Raw genomic sequence first — 22091 nt, 5'->3', positions numbered from 1 at the left:
GCTCAGCTGATAGTGTGTTTATCCTATAAGCATGAAGACCTAAGTTTGTGCTCAGGCAAGAAAAAGAGCCAGGCATGATGCCATGCACACATATAATCCCATTGTTGGGAAGGACAGGTGAATCCTTAGGAACTCTGGTTAGCTGGTGTACCTTACTTGGTGAACTCCAGACCAATAAGAAACCCCCTTTCAAAAAAAAGAAAGAGACAAAATCTGAGGTTGTCTCCTGGCCTTACTCCCTTGTTTGCTTGGGCACACATACACATTCCCACACATACATTTACAACATACACACATACACAAAGTACCATATTGAGCTCAATAAATATGTACAATATATGTCAAATAAGACACATATATTAGTATTTGTGATATATATATATATATATATATATATATATATATATCCCAAAAAACAAATGACATGAATGTCTGAGTATACTGGAAAGCCACTGTTGGTTTTTAAAAGATGGATTTATTATTTGGATCACATGTCATTGAGCTATTACTATTTTTTAAAGAACCCAACACAAAATAGTTACTGAAAATTTCAAATTACTCAAAGAGTGGAGTGTTAGAAAGTTTTATAATTCAGTTTTATATAACCTCTTTATAACTTACTGCTTTAAAAATGTATAAAATTATAATGGGTAATGTTAATTGTCACCTTGACAGAATCTAGAGCCACAAGGAAATGAGCCTGTGGGTCATGCCCATGGGGAATTATCTTTTTTTTTAATTGGATATTTTCTTTATTTACATTTCAAATATTAATATCCCCTTTCCCAGTTCGTCCCCAAAAACCCTCTATCCCATTTCCTCACCCCCTGCTTCTATGAGGGCGTTCCCCCACCCACTCCTACCTACCTGCCCTAGCATTCCCCTATACTGGGGCATTGAGGCTTTACAGGACCAAGGGCCTCTCCTCACATTGATGACTGAGAAAGCCATCCTCTGCTACCTATGTGGTTGGAGCCATGAGTCCCTCCACATGTACTCTTTGGTTGGTGGTTTAGTTCCTCGGAGTTCTGGGGGGTCTGGTTGGTTGATATTGTTGTTCTTCCTGTAGAATTGCAAACCCCTTCAGCTCCTTCAGTCCTTTCTCTAACTCCTCCATTGGGGACCTCATGCTCAGTTCAATGGCTAGCTGCAAGCATCTACCTCTGTATTTGTCAGGCTCTGACTCAGGAGATAGCTATATTAGGCGAGGAATTATCTTGATGTCATTAATGATGTAGGACGATCCATCTTAACTGTGGGTGGAACCATTCCCTGGGCAGAGGAATAAATAATAAACTACTTGGCCATAGTGCTGCTAAATTTAGCATGATTGGGCCTTGATATTATCCTGTTAAGTGAACGGGGCTTGCTATGAAGTCACCTCAGCTGCTACCACCAGTTCTGTGGTTCTCAGGACCAGTGCATGCTTCTTTCTCTCTTGGTTCCCTCAGCATGCCTACTTCTGACTTTTGTTTTGCACTCCCAGTTCCTTGTTGGTTCTCTTGGAGAGATGGAGGATGGTGCCACAGTGCCTGTGAGGATTCACTGGATTTTTCAATTTAGTGTCCTGTCCTTGATTTTAAACCTCAACATAGTTTTAATTCAACTTTGTAAAAAATCTTGATACATGTAATAGAGTTACTTTATTATTCTAAACTTCAAGATTTTATCCATGTGGACATATTCACATGCATGCATACACACACACACACACACACACACACACACACACACACTATTTAATGTCTTATCTTGTCATTCAGACATCAGGAAACCAGATCCTGTCAGAAGAATTTGAAGTTGAGCTAAGTGACGAAAAGACTGCTGGAGATGTGGCCCCAAATGGCTGGAAAGCACGCATATTTAGGAATTCTACAAAGAAAAGTCTTAAAAGTCCACATCAGAATAGGCTGGATGTAGAAACCAATGAACTTGTAAGTTTTTTCCCATGCCAGTGAAGCCTTTACCTTAGAGTTTTGCTATTGAAATCTTTAGCCCAGAAGAACACATGACTCTTATAATGGGTCACATGCTACTTTAAAGAAAAAAATCTAATTTTTTGATGTATCTGACAGTGAATTAAATGAATGCCAATTAAAAATAAATTTCCAGGGGGCAAAACAGACAAAATATAATCTTTGTGCTGAGATGTTTAACTTTAAAATCAAATTTATTTATATTTACATATAGTGAATATGTTTATATTTTATAAAAATAATTTTATAAAGTATATTTTTAGTCCCTGGATAATAAAGCTAGTCTAGAATGAGTCCTGCTGTCAGCATATGATGATACGGAAAAGGGGTGGTGATTAATTTGGCAGCTCTAGGCAGAGCAAGGAGGACAAGCTCATGTCCTTTTGTGAATGATCATGAAGTTGCTCTAAATTGAGAAGATGGGGGCTGTCCCTTGTGTCTATTGCCTTGTGATGCTGATAGGATCACTGTTAGAGAGGCAGGGACATCCCATTTGATGAAAAAACTACAGGTTACCTCACATAGCCTAGTCATGACTGTCACACAGACCCAGTTATCCATGCCCAGAGCTGGTGTCTCACACGTGTGGACCAGGCCTGCACAGCAGTGCCTGCACCCTGGAAATATCCACCTGTGTGTAAGATTCATGCTCTGCTCGACAGTAGGTTCTGCCCCTTATTCTCTAGTCAAGGGCAGGATATTTTTATTGTATCTAGTTTGAAAACTCTTTTGAGGATAATAGTCATGTTTTCTCTGTCTGCAACACCAAATGTTTGTGTTAGCTGTTTGTCCTGTATTTTTATGTTCTAGGATGCAAACGTGCCACCTGTGTCTTTTCTGAAGGTCTTAAAACTGAATAAAACAGAGTGGCCCTACTTTGTGGTGGGAACAGTCTGTGCCATTGCCAATGGGGCCCTCCAGCCGGCTTTCTCCATCATCCTGTCTGAGATGATAGCTGTAAGTTTAAAAACATCCCACAGTGACCAAAACAGAAACAGCCCATCAGTTAAAGCCCCACCAATTCTGGGGTTAATAGCTTTAACTTAAATTAAGCCAAAGTAATTCTGTTTTAAAGTTAAACTCCTTATAAGAGAAAAGGACTTACCTTTGAAGCACCCTGTTCCAATATTAGTGGACTTACAAAGTACAAGATCAATGGAGAAAGCTCTCTAATTGTCATCACTTGGGTCCAGAGATGGTGCTTACTTGTTTTGGGGGAGGGCTGGCACTTGGCTCACAGGATGTGGACCTGGAGAGGTCAGGATGGAGTGGAAGGTGACTTCATATGCTAGCCTGCCTGTAAGTCCAGGTTTTTAGACACAGCCTGGCCTCCACATTGAACAAGTGGGTAAGACCAGGAATGATTCCTTTCATCTGCGCCATGGATTCTTCATCTACAAAATAAACCTGTTTCAAAGAGTTTTTGAGGATTGAGAGTACATAGGTAATCACATGGGTGCATTTCAGAGTGGCTTCCCAGTTGTGCAACCTCAAAACATAGTGCTTTAGCAATTCTCTACATATGCAGAAGTCTGCAACTAAAAAAGTAAATCCATACTAGTCAATCATTAAATCTATTGACTGATATGTGTACAAAGTTATTCAAAATGTTGGTCCTTATGTTATATAAACTCCTTTATTACCCTCTGTCTTAATCAGAGTTTCTATTCCTGCACAAAGATCATGACCAAGAAGCAAGTTGGGGAGGAAAGGGTTTATTCAGCTTACATTTCCACATTGCTGTTCATCACTAAAGGAAGTCAGGACTGGAACTCAAGCAGGTCAGAAAGCAGGAACTGATGCAGAGGCCATGGAGGGGATGTTCCTTGCTGGCTTGCTTCCCCTGGCTTGCTCAGCCTACTCTCTTATAGAACCAAGATTACCAGCCCAGAGATGGTCCCACCCACAAGGGGCCTTTCCCCCTTGATCACTAATTGAGGAAATGCCTTACAGTTGGATCTCATGGAGGCATTTCCTCAACTGAAGCTCCTTTCTCTGTGATAACTCCAGCTGTGTCAAGTTGACACAAAACTAGCCAGTACACCCTCTATTATTACTGGAGAGACATTGGATAAGAACAAATTCTCCTCCAATAAGCTAATATTAGTCTCATGATGTTGGGCGTTGCTATACGTTAAGACCATAAACAAACAATGAAAAGCTTAAAACGACCCTCTGAATCCTATTAAATTTCAATGTAAGACAATGTTTGGCTTTCTTGCAGTTCAAGACATACATAAGTTACAGGTACAATTTTTTTTAGAATCCAGTCACTAGAAAGACAGTTCACAAAAGAAACTAAGTTGTGCCTACAAAAGCCAACTTCTTCTGTGCTAACACACACAGGGCAGAAACAAAAATACAGATTTATAATGTTCCAGATGCTAATGAGTGCTTTAAAAGCAGTGTATGGTGATGGAGGAAGGTGATGGTCAGTCAGCGCCCCCAGAATGGAAGGTGGAGGTCTGGGGATGGGGACAGAAGAAGGGGGGCCCATTGCTGGGCTCAACCTAGTTATGACCTATAATCTCCAAAGACACAAATGCAGGAGCAGAAACAAGGAAATGTCTATTGGGATCATGAAAACATGTTGGCAACTGGGGGTGGTGGTGGTGGTGGTGGTGGTGGTATGACAAGATGCATATATGTAATGCCCCTGGACTGTACACTTAATAAGGTATGCTAGTTGTATTTTATCATAATTTAGAAAAACCACATATTCAAAATCTATTTTCACTGATGTGACCCTCAAGCCACTGCCTGGGGTAGGAATTAGCAGGGTGGATCCAGACACCCAGGTTTTTATGCTCTCTTCTAGATCTTCGGCCCTGGGGATGACGCAGTGAAGCAGCAAAAGTGTAACATGTTCTCGCTGGTCTTCTTGGGCCTAGGAGTCCTTTCCTTCTTTACTTTCTTCCTTCAGGTAAGCAGAGGTAATTGTTCTTCAAATCTATGGATAGAGAAATTAGTGAAGCTCTAACCAAACTTCCAGATCATCACATTGAGATGAGTTGAGAATCTAGCGGGGGCAAGGCTTGGTAACATGCAACCTCCTTCACTGACTGGGAAACTGACCATGAAAACTACGAGTGTATCTTCAGCAAATGATCACTATCATGGAATGAGACTTGGGCTTACTGGTTGAAAACTGAAAAACAAACCAAAACACCAAACCAAAACAATAACAACAACAAAAACCACAGTAGAGTAACATTCTCTTTGTTGTTACTTTCCCCAATACCAAGTAACTTTGACCTTTCTCCTTCCTAATTAATAAACTATTAGAAAGAACATACATTTACATTCATATACTGTAGACCTGGCCAGAAAATAAGCTGGCCAAAGCTAGGCAGATGGCGTACATCTGAAATCCCAGCACTCTGGAAGCTGAGGCAGAAAGATCACAAGTTACAGGTAAGGCTGGGCTACACAGTGAGATCCTGAGTCAAGCAAGAGCAGGAGTTTGGTGCCTGTTTTCTTTTCTACCTAATTAAGCTTTCCCCCAAGCTACATTCAATCCAGTTGCATGACAGACTTCACAATCCAGAGTGCCCGAAAGATGTAACTAGTCACCCAGCATGCCGTTCCTTTTTCACTATGGAGTCAGAGGCAACAGTAAGATGAAATCCTCATCTGGAAATCATTGCCATGCTAGTAGCACCTCAGAGGTCTGATGCAATTCCAAACCCATGCTCACCAGGAAGGGGAATTCTAAACATAAAGGAGCAATGGGGTAGTGTGCAGCAGCCCTCCTGAAAAGGCAGGTGAGGACAGGCCAGTCCTGAATAAGGAACCTGTGGGGCAGCTTCACCCCACACACCCATCCCTGGTTTAGACTAGAGTTCAGCAGTACATGCTCCCAAGGTCTCTGCACCATGGCTTATAGCATTACTGGAACATCTTTCTTTCTAGAGTGCAGCAACCAGAGTGCAACTGCAGAATTTAAAAGCTAGGCGCTTTGAATTATATTCAAAGTGTTAGGAACACATAAAAACACGGTGTCTTAGTTACTGAGATTCTGCCCTCAAAAGTTATTGAAATGGGAGAGAAGCCAAACTGGGACTTTTGGTGTTACAGTTCCAAACCTCAGCAGCACCTACATTTCAAGTTAACTTTTATTGGCTGAATAGTAAAATAAGTGTGAGTGTCTGTAGTTGTGTCAGGACACTAATGAGAAGCAAAGGGGTCCTGAGACTTTTTGTCTCCCCTAGGGCTTCACGTTTGGGAAAGCTGGAGAGATCCTCACCACAAGGCTCCGGTCCATGGCCTTTAAAGCAATGCTAAGGCAGGTGAGTGCATTGCAGATGGTGCGTAGTGTTTAGATTTAGGACTCTGCCTGCTGCTGTTGGCAAGCCAATGCTCATATTTCCCCTCCAAGACTTCCATGCAAAGAATGACTAGGGCCCTACAAGTTACTGGGGTTCTGAAATAGCCCATGACTTCTCAAGGTTTTCCTGGGAGCAGACATTTCAAGAGCTCTTTGGCTTATTCTGCAACTATCTGTCTCCATGTGTAGTCATTTACAGTATGTGTATCTGATCTTAGGATTCTGCAGACACTGGCCAGTCCTTGGAGAAGATGGTGTCCATGTTCATCTGTCACAGTCGACCTTCCAACTAGGTTTTCCCAAATGCTAGAAATTGAATTATGTTTTGTCTTGTGCCTGTTTTCACTTTTATTCACCTGTTCATTTATTGAAATTGTACATATTGTGTAAGTTCCTATTCTGGGGTAGGTTGTATGGGAAGTGAAAACATGTGTCCCATCTTTAAAGAACAGGTCATGAAGAGAGCCAGTAGACTTGAATTGGCATTGTCCCTGTTCACACTGGGCACACGGCAGGCATCGCAGTTTGAGCATGTCTGAATTGATGAATTCTTTGGGAGACCTTCCAAACTCCTGCTATGTGGGAGAAATAACTTTAAATGAAAGTAAAATATACTGCCAATAAATACTTATAATTAGTATCAAACCAAGACACACTTTAAAAATCCTTGTGCAGACAAAATAAAAGCATAGCAAGAATTCAACATTTAATTAATTCCCTTGTTTACAGTTTATTTAAAAAAAAAAAGACTTGTCTCTTAGTGAGAATTTCATCCTAGAGAGCAGAGGTGTCCACAGTACAAGTTGTAACAAGTGCTATCTGTGACAATTTGGTAGATAGAGAACCCACAGGAGCCCAGCCTTGGGTGGACTTGGCAGGTGAACCCATTCCTTCCCTCTGACTAGGACCCCTTTCTCTTATGGGGAATAGTTAGGACATGTGGCCTTGTGTGTCTTCAGTGGGGTGCTCAGGGTTGTGTCTGGACCCCCACTCTGTATAGAAGGTCTCCCCTGAATTCCAATACCCACAGTCAGTTTAGATATCTCTCTTCACTGAAGTACTTCGAGAGTGCTTTGTTTTTGTTGGTTTTAACTGTGAGTTAATTTAAAGGTGTGTTTTATCCCACAGGACATGAGCTGGTTTGATGATCATAAAAACAGTACTGGTGCACTTTCTACAAGACTCGCCACAGATGCTGCGCAAGTCCAAGGAGTAAGAAGACTGCGCTCTGCTAGTCTTTTCCTTAAGAAAGCAAGCATGGCATTGCTCCATCTACTGAGATGCTTTCAGCTGGGGTTGGGGGTGGGGGCGGAGTGGATAGCTCAGTGGTGGAGAGCTTGCCTGGAGTGCACAAGGCCCTAAAAACAGTTTTGCAAAGATATTTTTAATTGGAAAACCAAGAACATCCAGGTGAAACGGACTTGAACAGCAATGGAAAGTTTAGACTTCAAGTAGACTAATGGGCTGGCTTGGTACAGGCATCAGAGGCCCAGGTTCCTTCTGTCTGTCTCGTGCATTGCCTCTTCCATGATGGCTTTGTGGGGCTCATCTCCTGGTTAGCGGCCAATAGCAACTAGAACTAAAAGCTTCTTCATTTCTCCTCTGAAAAGGACACAAATCTGTACCTCATCCATCCAATGAAAGCCCTTTCCATAACTCTTGTTGTAACAGCTCAGAAGTCACACACTCAAGCCTGAGCCAATAGCTAGCTCAAGAGAAGGCTGATCTCTGGCCAGCTTAGGTCCCCACCCTGTGTGGTTCACTGATCTCACAGGAGAAGAGAAGGGAAGAGACACACCAGAGAGTTGACAGCAATGTCTATGACAATGGTCCTGATTTTTTGAACTGCACAACAACTAATTCAACTGTAGTGTTTGGTGGTTGACAGTCTTGTAGGAAGTGAATACTTGGTAACTTGGTTTCAAGGAGAGTGTAAATTTCTATCTGAACAATTGAAACAAGTGGTTATTTAAATTATTGGGGTTGTGGTTAGACTCCCCTTTTGAAAGGTTCATGTCCTCACAGCTTATCTGTACAGTAGGTGACTCCATGGGCTGGAGGGATGAGAACAGACCCTGTCCAGCCTTGTGGGTTAGGCACAAGCTGTGGGTTTATTGAGCAGGTGAAACTCGTCACATTCTTGAGTAGGGGCCCTAAGCCTGGAACACATGGCTTTCCGAGGCACTCAGCTGCCTTATTCGTTTTCTCTTGCAGGCCACGGGAACCAGGTTGGCTTTAATTGCACAGAACACAGCCAACCTTGGAACCGGTATTATTATATCATTTATTTACGGTTGGCAACTGACACTTCTGCTGTTATCGGTTGTTCCATTCATTGCTGTAGCAGGAATTGTTGAAATGAAAATGTTGGCTGGCAATGCCAAGAGAGATAAAAAGGAAATGGAAGCTGCTGGAAAGGTGAGCTAAGCGGGGATCAGCTAACAGAAGGGCTGCTGGTACACACACCTGGCTTGCTTTGTCACGTTACACACTACAGCTGATAATACACGGGCTGTGCAGAAATGTTCTACTGTATTGATAATGCCTGGAACTGAGACCGAGATAGTTCTTGTGACATTTCTAGCTTCCAGACAGAACTTGTTATAAATCTTTCAAACTGCCTGAATGTATTTCATCATGATATCATATCCTGGCATCATTGATAGAATAAATGTCTCTGTTTTTACAAATGTAAGGCAGAGTATAGAAATGAATTATCTAAGAGAAGATTCCTGGTACCTGTCCCCCACCCTGATATGATTTTTTATTGTTAAAGTTAGCTCCACCAGGTGGCAGTATTTCCCTATTTTGTAATTCTAATTAACATGTAGTGAAAAAATGAGACTGTGTGACAACTGTACTACCAATGGGAACTCATTGTTATTATTGACTTAATATCTTCCTGGCCATCCTGTGAGGTAGATGATAATGCTATCTTACCTGTGTAGATGTATGTGTGTGTTTGTGCATATGCAGGCAAGTGTGCAAGACCATAGAAGTATATTGAGTGTGGTCCTTTATTGCTTTCTGCTATTCCTTGATAGATGATCCCTCACTAAACCTCAGTCTTACTGTTTTCCTTAGAGAGGTTGGCCTCTCAGTGAACTCCTAGGATCTGCCTGCTTCTGCTCCTGGCCACTGGGCTGGCAGGCTTCTTGTATGTTTGCTGCATATTTGAACTGAGGTCCAGGTGCTTTGAGAGCAAGGACTCTGACCTGCTGAGCCAGACCCTTCACTTTTGCAAATGTAGACATGTGGACAGGAAGTAAGTCCAAGCCAAAGCACATTACTAGTCTCTCATTACGTATCTATGTCTAAATCTACATATAAACACAAGGCACACACATTCAGATGGCAAAGCATACATCATCCTTTAATGAAAAATTAGGAAGTAAAGCACATGGTTAGTATAAACTGATAGTTTCTACAGCACCAGTCTTCAAATTCTCTCACAAGCATCGCTGCAAACACTTTCATAACAACTATGTATAGTGGGAAAGACAGTGTCTCTACTTTATGAAGAGACAGGCTTTGGTACTGAGTGACTGTCTACCTAAATGTGGCTGACATGAGAGGTGGCACATGCTTATACGCTCATTACTCAAGAGTTAGAGGCATGAGAATTGCTGTTACTTCAAAGCCATTCTGGTTAACATAGCAATACACTATCATAAAATAAACAAAAACATAACGGAGACCAGGATTGCAGTGATGCATGTTTCCACTTAACCAGTTCCGTTCACTGAGATCTGCCACTTCCTCCCATCAGTGGTCATGGCTGCCATTCCGTGGGGTCAGTGTCCCCCAGACACTTGTCACTTCTGCAGGCATGGCCTTGCCCTGGAATAAGAGTTCTCTGGAAACCTGTGTGTTGTGGGTCCTGGACTTCATTCTTGTTCCCAGGTGCTGAGCTGTTTCTTATGTACTGTTGTTAGGTACTGAAGGGTACCATTTTCTTCACACTGTATGTCACAGACTAAAAAACAACAGTATTAACAACAAAACCAACCAAACAGACAAACAAACAAATCCCCCTTAAAAAAAAAAAAGTTCTGTCTTCCACCATCCTGTAGTCCTTCTTCATTCCTCAAGAGAACATGGTCACTTGCTCAAAAAGATATGATATTTTACTTGGGTACAAATTTTTATTAGTGAATAAAATATATCAGGAATTGGGATAGTCTCATTTCAATTTTCCAAGGAGGACTTCTTAATATGAGCAACTGGTGCTAGGCAGTAGGAGGAAGATAGCAAAATAAGATTATAGTTATAAATCATATTACACATGTAATACAATCCTCTAAATATAACATTAATATATGCACAGCCTACTAATTAGTTCCATCAGACCATCCTTTGTGATCCAAATAACAAATTTATATCATGACCATCTTGACTAGATCCCATTTACTGAGCTCAGGAGCCTGTGTATCAGAACTAGACCACAAAGTTATTCCATGACCAGAAAATCAAGGGTTAATGGTAAACTTGTTTGTAACTGGTTTCTCCATGTGCAAAATCTCAAAATAGACAGAGCAGCCAGTGCAATTGGCTAAGAGCAGACTTGGCATCAGGTTGCCTGGCAGTCCTCATGCTCTGAGTTAATTCTGAGTCTTTAGGCTTGTGGGGAACCCCCTCTGCACCTTACTTCCTCATCTGTAAAAACAGGAGTAATATTACCCTACAGGGCTGTCCTCAGGCTAAAGGAAACTGTGTCCTTCAATGTGGCAACATTTTGGCTGCTTGTACTATCTATTAGATTATTATTACTATTTTAAAGATAGAGTTTAGCCTAATGTAAAAAAATCTTTCACCTACTTACAACGGAAGGCTACAAGTGTTGAAGCTGATGAAACGAAAACACAAAATTTAACATCTGATAATCCTGGTGTTGATGTGATTTAGACTCAATAGCTAATCACAGTCAATACACTAAGGGTGGTTTGGCTATAAGAATTAAAAACAAAACAGCAAAACTTCTGACTGGCTTGGGTTAAAGTGGTTTGACATAAAGAATGTATTTCAAGAGGAGACAATAGTAAGCTCACTGTCTCTTAGACCCACAGGCCTTATTGTCTCTGAGTCTCTCTTTACATATGCCTCTGTCTCTTAGACTCTCAGGCTGTATTGTCTCTGAGTCTCTCTGTACGTATGTCTCTGTCTCTTAGTCCCATGGGCTACATTCGCTCTGAGTCTCTGCCTCCTGAACCCCCGGTCTGTGCTCTCTTTAAGCCTCTCTGCACATCTGCTTTACTCCTCAACCATCTGCATTCATATCTGCTCCCCAAATGACGGCTACCTCTCCACAGGGCCTTCCAACAGGTACTTCCTCCAGCTCCAGGAAACCAAATCTGATTAACCAGATTCAGGCATGCTTCCATCATTTAAATAACAATATAAAGCCGGGTCAATTCATTTCCAGTTGGAGTCTCCTGCTTGTGGGCAGACAGCTTGTTTAAGAAAGGATGTGACCAAGGTGAAAATGGTCATGATTTCAAATGACCTCTAGAAACCATTGCTAAATCATGTCTTCTAGATTCTACCCTATAAAGAAAGCAAGGTCACTAAAGGGCTGTGATTGAAGTGACTGCCTGATGGCAAGGGTTTATGTTCCATTCTGGGCCTCAGGTATAAGCTTCCATGAGCACCCAGAGACTTAGCTACTCTACTGTGCCCAACCCAAGCCCGGTTTTGTTAGAGACCTGGTCTTAAAGAACATATTCTGCCTTTTGATTTTATTGGAAGGAACCACATTTACTTGGCACTTAAATTACACCTGACAGTTATTTTTCACTTCAGAAATAAAAGTAACACTTCTAATGAAGATCTTTCTGTTATAGATTGCAACAGAGGCAATAGAAAATATTCGAACTGTTGTATCCTTGACCCAAGAAAGAAAATTTGAGTCAATGTATGTTGAAAAATTGCATGGACCTTACAGGTAATATACATACGATTGCTACATACCTGCTGCTTCCCCAGGGCTGTGCTGCCGTTCCCTGAGAGCATTTAGACATGTCTGCTCGGAACAATGATAATGACCCTTGTCCGATAATTATCTCATCAAGTCCCAGGACTCAATTTCATTTCTATTGTGAACACAGTAAGATGAGGTCTCTGAGGGCCAAGAGGTACAGAGAGCTGTATGACAACCCAGTCATTGCAGTGTAACCCAGCTGGGTGACTCAGGATGAGCATTCTCTGAAAGAGCTGTCTACAGTTTTGTTTTCTTTAGTATGTAGGTTGACTTAAGGGTATAGCATTTTCCCATTACTTTATGGAAAATTTAGAACTCTAGAGAATGAAAAGCTGAAAACATTATTCATGTGATCATAATTTAAAGACTGAAAACGGTTTCATACTGTTAAGTGTGGCATTGTAGTCACAGTATTTGACAGTATGCAAGTGATACCTCCCAAGTCAGCATAGCACCAGGCTCACAGTACGCAAGTGCACACAAGCACACACACCACCATGCCACCCAAATCAACAATACAATGCATTTCTTTGCCAAATACCTCCTGCTTTGAGAATAAGTAAATTACTGTGGATGAATTTAGAAATCTAATAAAGTATAGCCACAGTTCTAAATTAGAAATAATGTAAAACAAAAAGCTAGATCCTCCAAGCAGGATCTGGCTTGGAGAACCTTGGCTGTGTATTTATACAAACATCAATTATCCAACTTCTGTGAAACTAAAATGAGTCTTAACATGTGACTATAGTTGTTTCGGGACCTGTAATAATATATGGTGTTCAGATAATTTCAATGCTATCCTAGTATTTTGACACAATCATTTCACAATATGGTGTGAATATATGAATTATTAAATAATGTCAATACCACTTATCATTTGAACCTACATGACATGATAGGTACTATGATGGCTATTCATGGTGTTTACTGCATTTAATTCCCCAAACAACTTTTCATTATAGAACTATTCCATTGTGTAAGTCAGAAATCCACTGAATTTCCTACTTAACCTATTATCTTTTAAGGCAGGAGTTTAACTCAGGTTGGCCAGGCTAGGCTAGAACAGGCTAAGCCAGTTCTTTCAGCTAGACACAGGGTAAAAGAAGCTGAATAATGTCTATGAGTATTAATTTGAATAAATGATTTGCTTTCCAGGAATTCGGTGCGGAAGGCACACATCTACGGCATCACTTTTAGCATCTCCCAAGCATTCATGTATTTTTCTTATGCTGGCTGTTTTCGATTTGGTTCTTACCTAATTGTGAATGGACATATGCGCTTCAAAGATGTCATTCTGTAAGTAGCTTTAAAAATACTAGGATTAATTTATACTAATCCTATAATAGGGTTTTAATAGGCTTATGCAAAAGTGTGCCATGGGGTGGGGGGATCAACCATGCAAAGAACAGATCAAGGAGTTCAGTCTCCTGGAGCTGTTATCCTGGTAGGCACAGAAATCTGATCTTGTCACCACACCAAGCAGTTTCATCATCCCAGTGGTCTAAAGTTCACCAAGCTTGTGACATTGACTGCAAAGCATGAAGGTGTATGTGAACCTTTTCAGGACAGAAGTAAGCAGAGAAAACTGTTTAAATGCAATTAGGAAGTTGTTAGAGATAGTGGAGTCAAATCAGGGTGGGATTAAATTTCTATAACCAAACCATGGCCCTGACAATGGGATGAGAAGTCTGCCTAAAGTCTGGCAAATCTATTCTTTTCCCTAACTGTCAAGAGTCAGGGGTCGAGTGTCTGTCTTACATATGTACACCCAGTGTTGCCTGCATTATTTATTATGGGGCTGCCCTTTGCTAGTGTCTATTGTTGGAGGGGGTTTTGTTTTGTTTTATTTTGTTTTGTTTTGTTTTGTTGAAAAGCCATTAGATACAGATACATGGGTTTATTTCCAAGATGTCTGTTGTATTCGCTTGGTTTGTGTGTTTGTATTTATGCCAGTACAATGCTATCTTAGTTACTGAGGCTCAGTAGTTTGTCTTAAAACCAAGTATTATGGGCTGGAGAGATAGCTCAGTGGTTAAGAGCACTGACTGCTCTTCCAGAGGTCCTGAGTTCAATTCCCAGCAACCACAAGGTGGCTCACAACCATCTGTAATGGGATCTGATGCCCTCCTCTGGTGTGTCCAAAGACAGTGACAGTGTACTCACATACATAAAATAAATAAATATATGTTTTTTTAAAACCCAAGTATAATGATGTCCTCAGCTTTAGTTCTTTTGCTCAAGATTATATTCTAGTTTTCTGTGTCTGATTTCATAAGATTTTAAACATTTTTTATAGTTCTGTAGATAATAGCATTAGTATTTTGGTGGAGACTGGGTGCATTAAATCTTTAGATTGCTTTGAGTAATATGAACATTGCACAACATACTTCCAATTCATGAAGATGCTGCAGACCCTCTGGGTCCCTGTGTCTGCGTGGAACGGGGTCTCTCATCGCGGGTGGGCAAAGCATGGATGAGCGAGTGACAAACAGACACACACAGGAGAGTTCGTGTGTAGAATCTGAATGTAATTTTACAATTCGAGCTTCAGACTTTTTATACAGAAGACAATAAAGAAGTTGGGTGACATACCCGCAAGGTACAAATGAGGTAACCAGATGCTTAATGACTCTTACACAGAACAGAGGAATGAAAACACAAAGATCGGAAGGAACTGGGCAGTAAAATAACTGAGACAAAGTCAGCTCTATCTAAGGTCAGCTATAGTCATAGAAGCCAGGTGTGAGAACTTTTCACTCCTAGGGCAAGGGCTTTCACACCCAAGTCATGGTTCTAACTAGGGAGTTCCGTTCTAGCTAACCATCTCATGAATAATACAATACTCTAAAACCACAGCCCGATCTGTTTCCTAAACCATAGTAAATTCCTGTAAATAGGTGTAATTCCGCTATAAATACTAAGCATCTATTCTGGTTTCCCCTACGATCAGAAACTTCTTTCTTCCTAGGTGATGGTAGATTCCTGTGAAGGGCAGTGACCTAACTTTTAGTGTAATACCAGGGGCAGTACTGAAATCCAAGCCCAAGGTCTCGCTAAGGACGAACTAGGACTGTTGGAACACTGGTTTAGCTATGTCAGAATTCAATCTTAAAAGGCACTTATGATAGGAAAATATTGAAAGAGAGCACGTGGATCCATACATTAGACTAACTCGGGAATGGAACTCGGGAATGAAAAGTTACTGTATGGGTAGGGAACGCTAGACTCCAGGAGGAGAGCTTCTTTGAAACTCTTTTGCCTCATGAGTGACTTTTAAGCCTCTCGGCTTGTCCAGTTGACTCGACCAGGGCGTAGCATGAAGAAGGAAGAATTTTCCTTTTCTTATTCTCTTCAATTTCTAAAATCATTATTTTTAATGGCTTTCCATTCTTTGGTAAAGTTTATCCCAATGTTATTTACTTATTTTTGTAGCTATGAAAAGTGAGATTGACTTGTAGTTTTCAACTCTGATTTTATTTATACAGGTCTTTTTTTGTTCCTGGCCAATCTAGTTCAAGGTTTTTTATTTTCTTTTAATTTTATTGAAGGACTAACTCTGTTTCACTTATCTTTTGTACTTGTTTATTTTGCTCTGATCTTCTAATTTTTGTTTGTGTATTATTATTATTATTAATGTGTAGTGTATATATGTGTGTGCATTAAAGAAGAGGGGGGAGGAGAGAGACAGAGAAGAGAAAGAGAAAGAGAGAGAGAAAGAGAATTATGTATTTGCCATAGCACATACACAAGTATGGAGGGCAGGGGATGCCTTGGGAGTCTTACTCTCTTCTTCAGGCTTGTGTAACACGCCATTTTCCCCACTAAGCCATGCCCTAGGCCCTTATTCTTGCATCTCTCCATCCTGGGAGTGCATTTTTTAGGTAGTTTGAAGATTTCTTCTTTTGATGTTGGCACTCACTGCTATACAGTTTCTTCCTGGTATTGGTTCTCTGCAGCCTGCATGAGAATCTGAACACTACGCTGTGTTCCCAAATGCATCTGTTTTAGGAGACTGACTTCATTTCTCAGTTCATCAGTAAGTAGCCTACTGTTCATTTAAAAGTTTTTGTTCTGTCTCCAGGCACTTAGAAAATTTCTAAAATGTCTTTAGTTGTTGGCATCTCCCCCTGTGATCAGGAAGATAAAATTTCAATTCTTTTGATCTAAGACTAATCTATTTTAGAAAGAACTCCATGAACTGCTAAGAATGTATATTCCGTATGTGTTAGATAAAATAATCTGTTGATGTATACCTATTAAAAATTATTTATTACAGAGATTGCTATCACATGTGGTACAGGACTATCAAAACCACACACTTGGGATGCAGTGCCCTAAACTAATGATAGCTAGCTCTGCCTCTCATTGAGCCTCTTAGGTACTTTGGGCTTCAGGGATTTTTTTTAATGTTAAAAGGGGTATACCTGGCATCTAAAATGAGTTGAGATACAAATCAGATTCAGTTGTAAGCCATTTCAGGAAAATGAAAACCTTTGGAGGTGTACACCAACTCAGAACGAGCGCCCCACAGCCAGAAGGTGAACAGAGGACTAGACTGAGACAGTGGGTCTTGCCTCCCCTCTAAATTCTTGTTGCTGTAGTTACTGGAATCTCACAGCAATGTATGTGGGCTTGGGGAAATGACAATTGAAGAAAAACTATGTAAATGTTAGTTAAAAGTTTGCCTTTGGACTTTGAACACTGTGGAGCTAATTTGAACCCCTCAACCTCTCTCCAGGGTCTTTTCTGCAATCGTGCTTGGCGCAGTGGCTCTAGGACACGCCAGCTCATTTGCTCCAGACTATGCAAAAGCCAAGCTGTCTGCAGCGTACTTGTTCAGCCTGTTTGAAAGACAACCTCTGATTGACAGCTACAGTGGAGAAGGGCTGTGGCCTGTAAGTGTTTGTCAGGCTAGATGGCTGAGCTCTGTCCTAAAGGTTTTCTTTCTATCACAACGACATGATCACATACTTTGCTTCACTGTGATATTTATGTGGCTAGTATCTCAACAACTTTTTTAGCATTTAAAAAAATTTAACACAACTTTAGAAAAGAAAAATGAAGATATACTGAAACAAAACAGTTTTGATAATAGCTTAGCCACTTCTACATGGAGGTCTATGCAATATAATTCAGTCACGATGATACAGTTAGCAATTTAGATTTAGACACTGCTGCAGCTTTTCTTAAGCCTCAGAGCCCTTGGCTCAGTGTTAGGTTTGCACAAATCAGAAACTTGAGTTTCAGTAGCCTGTCTTTGTAGTGACTTTTTGTCCAATCAGTACTCACATCTTTATTCTCTATCATAATGGACTTGCTAACCATGTGAACTTGTGCAAGCACTATACCAAATAGGCACTTCATGTTTCAATATTATTGGTAAAGTTTCCTTGTAATAATACTTTTATTTCTAATGACTGTGAGGTCAATTTTAAAAAAATGTAAAAAACTTTTAGGATAAGTTTGAAGGAAGCGTGACATTTAATGAAGTCGTGTTCAACTATCCCACCCGGGCCAACGTGCCAGTGCTTCAGGGGCTGAGCCTCGAGGTGAAGAAGGGCCAGACGCTGGCCCTGGTGGGCAGCAGTGGCTGCGGGAAGAGCACAGTGGTCCAGCTGCTCGAGCGCTTCTATGACCCCATGGCTGGATCAGTGGTGAGCACATTTTCTTAATGAATTGATTCATGAATGTATTTTAGATGATCAAACTAATGGTCAAGAGAAGGTCCAAAACCCTACCTGATATAATAACCACAGCCTGTAAACTCTAAACTGGCACCTGTATGAAGTAAATATACCAGGCTATTAGGGCAGAATATCAAAAAGTATTGTACTAAAAATACAATATAAGACTAATCTCTGGTAGCCAGTGGGCCTTTTGTCCTGGTCCAATATTATCTATCTATCTATCTATCTATTCTATGTTACATCCCAAAGGCAGTTTCCCTTCCCTTCTCAGCCCCACCCCCCGCCACACCTCCTATCTATCCTCAAACTTCTCCTCCTCAGTTTCCCTTCAGAAAAGGCCAGGCCTCCCAGGGATATCAGCCAAACATGACATAGCAAGTTCCAATAAGACTAGGTGGCATCTCTCATATCGAGGCTGGACAAGGCAACCCAGTGGAAGAAAAGGATCTGCAAAGCAAGCAAAGAGTCAGATGCAGCCCCTGCTCACACTGTTGGGAGTCCCACAAGAAGGAAGACCAAGCTACATGTAGTGGCTAGTTTTGTGTCAACTTGACACAGCTGGAGTTACCACAGAGAAAGGAGCTTCAGTCGGGGAAATGCCTCCATGAGATCCAGCTGTGGAGCATTTTCTCAATTAGTGATCAAGGGGGAAGGGCCCCTTGTGGGTGGTGCCATCTCTGGGCTGGTAGGCTTGGTTCTATAAGAGAGCAGGCTGAGCAAGCCAGGGGAAGCAAGCCAGTAAAGAATATCTCTCCATGGCCTCTGCATCAGCTCCTGCTTCCTGACCTGCTTGAGTTCCCGTCCTGACTTTCTTTGGTGATGAACAGCAATATGGAAGTATAAGCTGAATAAACCCTTTTCTCCCCAACTTGCTTTTTGGTCATGATGTCTGTGCAGGAATAGAAACCCTGACTAAGAGACTACACAACCATCACATATATACGGAGGACCTAGGTCAAACCCAGGCAGGCAAACATTGAACCTGATTGTTGGTTCAATCTCTGTGAGCCCCTACAAGCCTTGGTTAATTGATTCTGTGGGTTTTCTTTCGGTGCTCTTGACACCTCAGACTCCTACACTGCTTTCTTCCCCTTTTCCACAGGAGTCCCAAGCTCTGCCTAATGTATGGCAGTGAGTTTCTGTATCTGTTTCCACCAGTTGCTGGATGAAGCCTTTCTGATGACAATTGGACTAGGCACCAATCTATGAGTATAACCCAACAGCATTAGGAATAATTTCATTAATTTGGGGAGAGGACCAGTCATGTTTGTTTCAGTACTAGGTTTTTGGACTATCCAGCCTCTGGGTCCTGGCCTTCCAGGCAATATCAGGACTGAGCTTCCTCTCATGGCATAGATCTCAAGCTGGACCAGTCATTGGTTGGCCACTCACCCAATTTCTGCACCATCTTTACCCCAGCACAAATTGTTGGTTAAAGGTTTTATGGTTGGGTTGGTGCCCCAGTCCCTCTACTGGAAACCTTGCTTGGTTAGAGGAGATGGCCACTTCAGGCTCATTATCCCACTATTGCTCAGAGTCTTTGCTAGGCTCACCCTAGTAGGTTCCTGGGAGTTTCCATTGCACTAGGTTTCTACCTCAACCTAGAAATATCCCCCAATTTCAGTAGTCTCTCCCAGAAGTCTCTCCCTCCATCTTCCTGATGTCTGATCCCTCCTGTTCCCGTCCCCAACCACGGCCAGTCCACCTGAAATATCTTTCTATTTCCCCTTTCCAGTTTCATGAGGTTCCATTTATTATTGTTGATCTTAGTGGCTGTGCTATTAGTGTACTGTTCAGGAAACTGTCTCTTGTGCCATGCATTCAAGCCTATTTTCCACTTTCTCTTCTATCAGGTTCAGTGTATCTGGTTTTATGTTGAGGTCTTCGATCCACTTGGACTTCAATTTTGTGCATGGTGATAGATGTGGATCTGTTTGCATTTTCTACATACTGACATATAGTTAGACCAGAACCATTTGTTGAAGATGCCTTCTTTCTTTCTTCTTTTTTTTTTTTTTTCATTGTATGGTTCTGGTTACTTTATCAAAAAATAAGGTGTCCATAGGTGTGTTTTTATGCCAGTACCATGTTTGTTTGTTTGTTTGTTTGTTTTTATTATAGCTCTGTAGTACAGCTTAAAATCAGGAATGGTGATACCTGTGGAAGTTCTTTCATTGGGCAGGATTGTTTTAGCTAGCCTGGGTTGTTTTTTTTTTTTTTTTTTTCTGTAGTTGTTGTTTTGTTTTTTCCATGTGAAGTTAAGTGATGTTCTTTTAAGATCTGAAAGAATTGTTGTGTTGATTCTGTTGTTGATTCTTATGTCTGTAGTTTCTGTTCACTTAACTGGATTTTCCATCTCCCTCAGTTTCTGTTTTCTTGTTGCTTCCATTTCAGTTCTCAGGTCTTGAATAGTTTTACTGATTTCATTCATCTGTTCATCTTTTCTTGGCTTTCTTTAAGAATTTTATTCGTTTTCTCCACTTGTTTGCTTGTAGCCCTGACTGTCCTGGAACTCACTCTGTAAACCAGACTGGACTAAGACTTTAGATCCACCTTCCTCTGGCTCCCAAGTGCTGGGATGAAAAGCATGTGCCACCACCACCCAGCTTTTCCTGAATTTCTTTGATGTGTTTATTTATTTCCACTTTAAAGACCTCTATCGTCTCCACAAAATTGGTTTTAGGGTCATTTTCTTGTGCTTCAGCTGCGTTAGAATATCCAGGACTTGCTATAGTATGATAGCTGGGCTCTAGTGGTGCCATATTGCTCTAGTTGCTCTTAATTGTGTTCTTACACCAGCGTATGAGAATCTGGGTTAGGGGTAATTATAGGTTTAGGTGTCAGTTTCTGAGTTTATCTTTGTTGAAACCTTGGTTTCTGGTTCCTCTCTGGTCTTCTGGCCTGAGTGGCCTGTGGTTCTGGTGACAGGAAAACTCTCAGGTGTAGTAGGGTGTCTCCACTGGGATTTTGACAGCCTGTGGGATCTCTGGGATTTTTGACAGCCTGTGGGATCTCTGGGATTTTGTGTGCCAGTATTGCATCTGTGGTTCTATGGTTCTGGGAACTGTCATAGCCTCTGGGGTTCCAGATAATAGGATTGCCTCGGGTAGAACAGGGAGCTTCAGGGGTTTTGGATACCAGCATGGCCTCTGGGTTTTCAGGTCTCTGGTATTCTGGGTCCCAGGTTGGCCTTTGGTAGAGCTGAGGGCTTCTGCTGAAGTTGTGGGCCTGGATATGAGGCTGAGGTGGTGGGAGTACTGTTGGAGTCTGTTTAGGACTAAACATCCAAAACAACCCAAGTGGGCACAAGAGTACATGCAAAGCAAAATGTTTATTTGAATTAGGCAGCAGAAATTTAAAGGTCAGGGACAATAGCACAGACTTGTGAGCTGACCAAGTCCCCAAATATTCATCTTAGTAACTTTTTAAGTAGAAAAATCACAAAACCCATAAGCATCTGTGCCAGAATACAGTTACAATTTTTCATCAATCAGGATCATTTGTTCTTTTGTGGCTAGAAATAATCATTATGTTTTGTGGAACAAAGGAAAAATAAGAAAAAAAAAAAGAAGAAGAAGAAGAAAGCAGGCTAGCCATCTGGAAAGTCTTCAGCCCCTCTAGAACCTGGGAAATTGAGCTTAATTTCACCTTATGTTCAAAATGGAGTCTAAGAACAAAATGGCAGTACTTAGGACAAGTCTCATGTGTTTGCTCCCAACAAGACAGCTGCCGGCGGGTGGAGAGTGTTCAGGTGATGAGCAATGTCTTACCTGGGGTTCCGGGTACTAGCATGGCTTTCAGTGTAGAAGAGGGCTGCTGCCAGAGTTGTGGGTTAGGAAATCTTTTTAAACCAAAACTGAGCTAACTTCTGGAGGCAGGAAGGAGACCACATCCTTCACTCATAGCAACAGGAACAAAACAGGAACAAAATTAACATCAGAACCCCGTCTCCTAAAGGCTCTGCTTCCTCTAGCTCTTTACTTTCACTTGTTTCTTCTTTGCTTTCCATTAAATTCTTACCCTGTGTTGGGAGAAGGGAGAAGAGGGGGAAGCTGAAGACTGGCAGCTCTCAGAGAGAGAAGAGTAATGCCAAAATCAACCAGAGACTCTCCAAACAGGCATGT

General features: G+C 41.4%; 1 protein-coding gene across 3 annotated transcripts in view; it reads left to right on the top strand.

Annotated features, from left to right (window-relative positions):
* Abcb4 (ATP binding cassette subfamily B member 4) overlaps window positions 1-22091 on the top strand; it is a 61279-nt gene that overhangs the window by 34205 nt on the left and 4983 nt on the right. For all 3 annotated transcript variants that reach the window (XM_021162750.2, XM_029478121.1, XM_029478123.1), the window contains 10 exons: window positions 1764-1934; window positions 2787-2933; window positions 4795-4899; window positions 6188-6265; window positions 7432-7515; window positions 8518-8721; window positions 12144-12244; window positions 13436-13576; window positions 17019-17175; window positions 17737-17934. In XM_021162750.2, the coding sequence (XP_021018409.1) occupies window positions 1764-1934; window positions 2787-2933; window positions 4795-4899; window positions 6188-6265; window positions 7432-7515; window positions 8518-8721; window positions 12144-12244; window positions 13436-13576; window positions 17019-17175; window positions 17737-17934 (1386 nt within the window). The remainder of the gene's footprint in view (window positions 1-1763; window positions 1935-2786; window positions 2934-4794; window positions 4900-6187; window positions 6266-7431; window positions 7516-8517; window positions 8722-12143; window positions 12245-13435; window positions 13577-17018; window positions 17176-17736; window positions 17935-22091) is intronic.

The sequence above is a fragment of the Mus caroli genome, unplaced genomic scaffold (genome assembly GCF_978045245.1).
Source record: "Mus caroli unplaced genomic scaffold, Mus_caroli_1 scaffold_4, whole genome shotgun sequence".
Classification (NCBI taxonomy): Eukaryota; Metazoa; Chordata; class Mammalia; order Rodentia; family Muridae; genus Mus; species Mus caroli.
The sequence above is the reverse complement of the archived record's forward strand: the minus strand, read 5'-3'. Positions and strand labels throughout refer to the sequence as shown.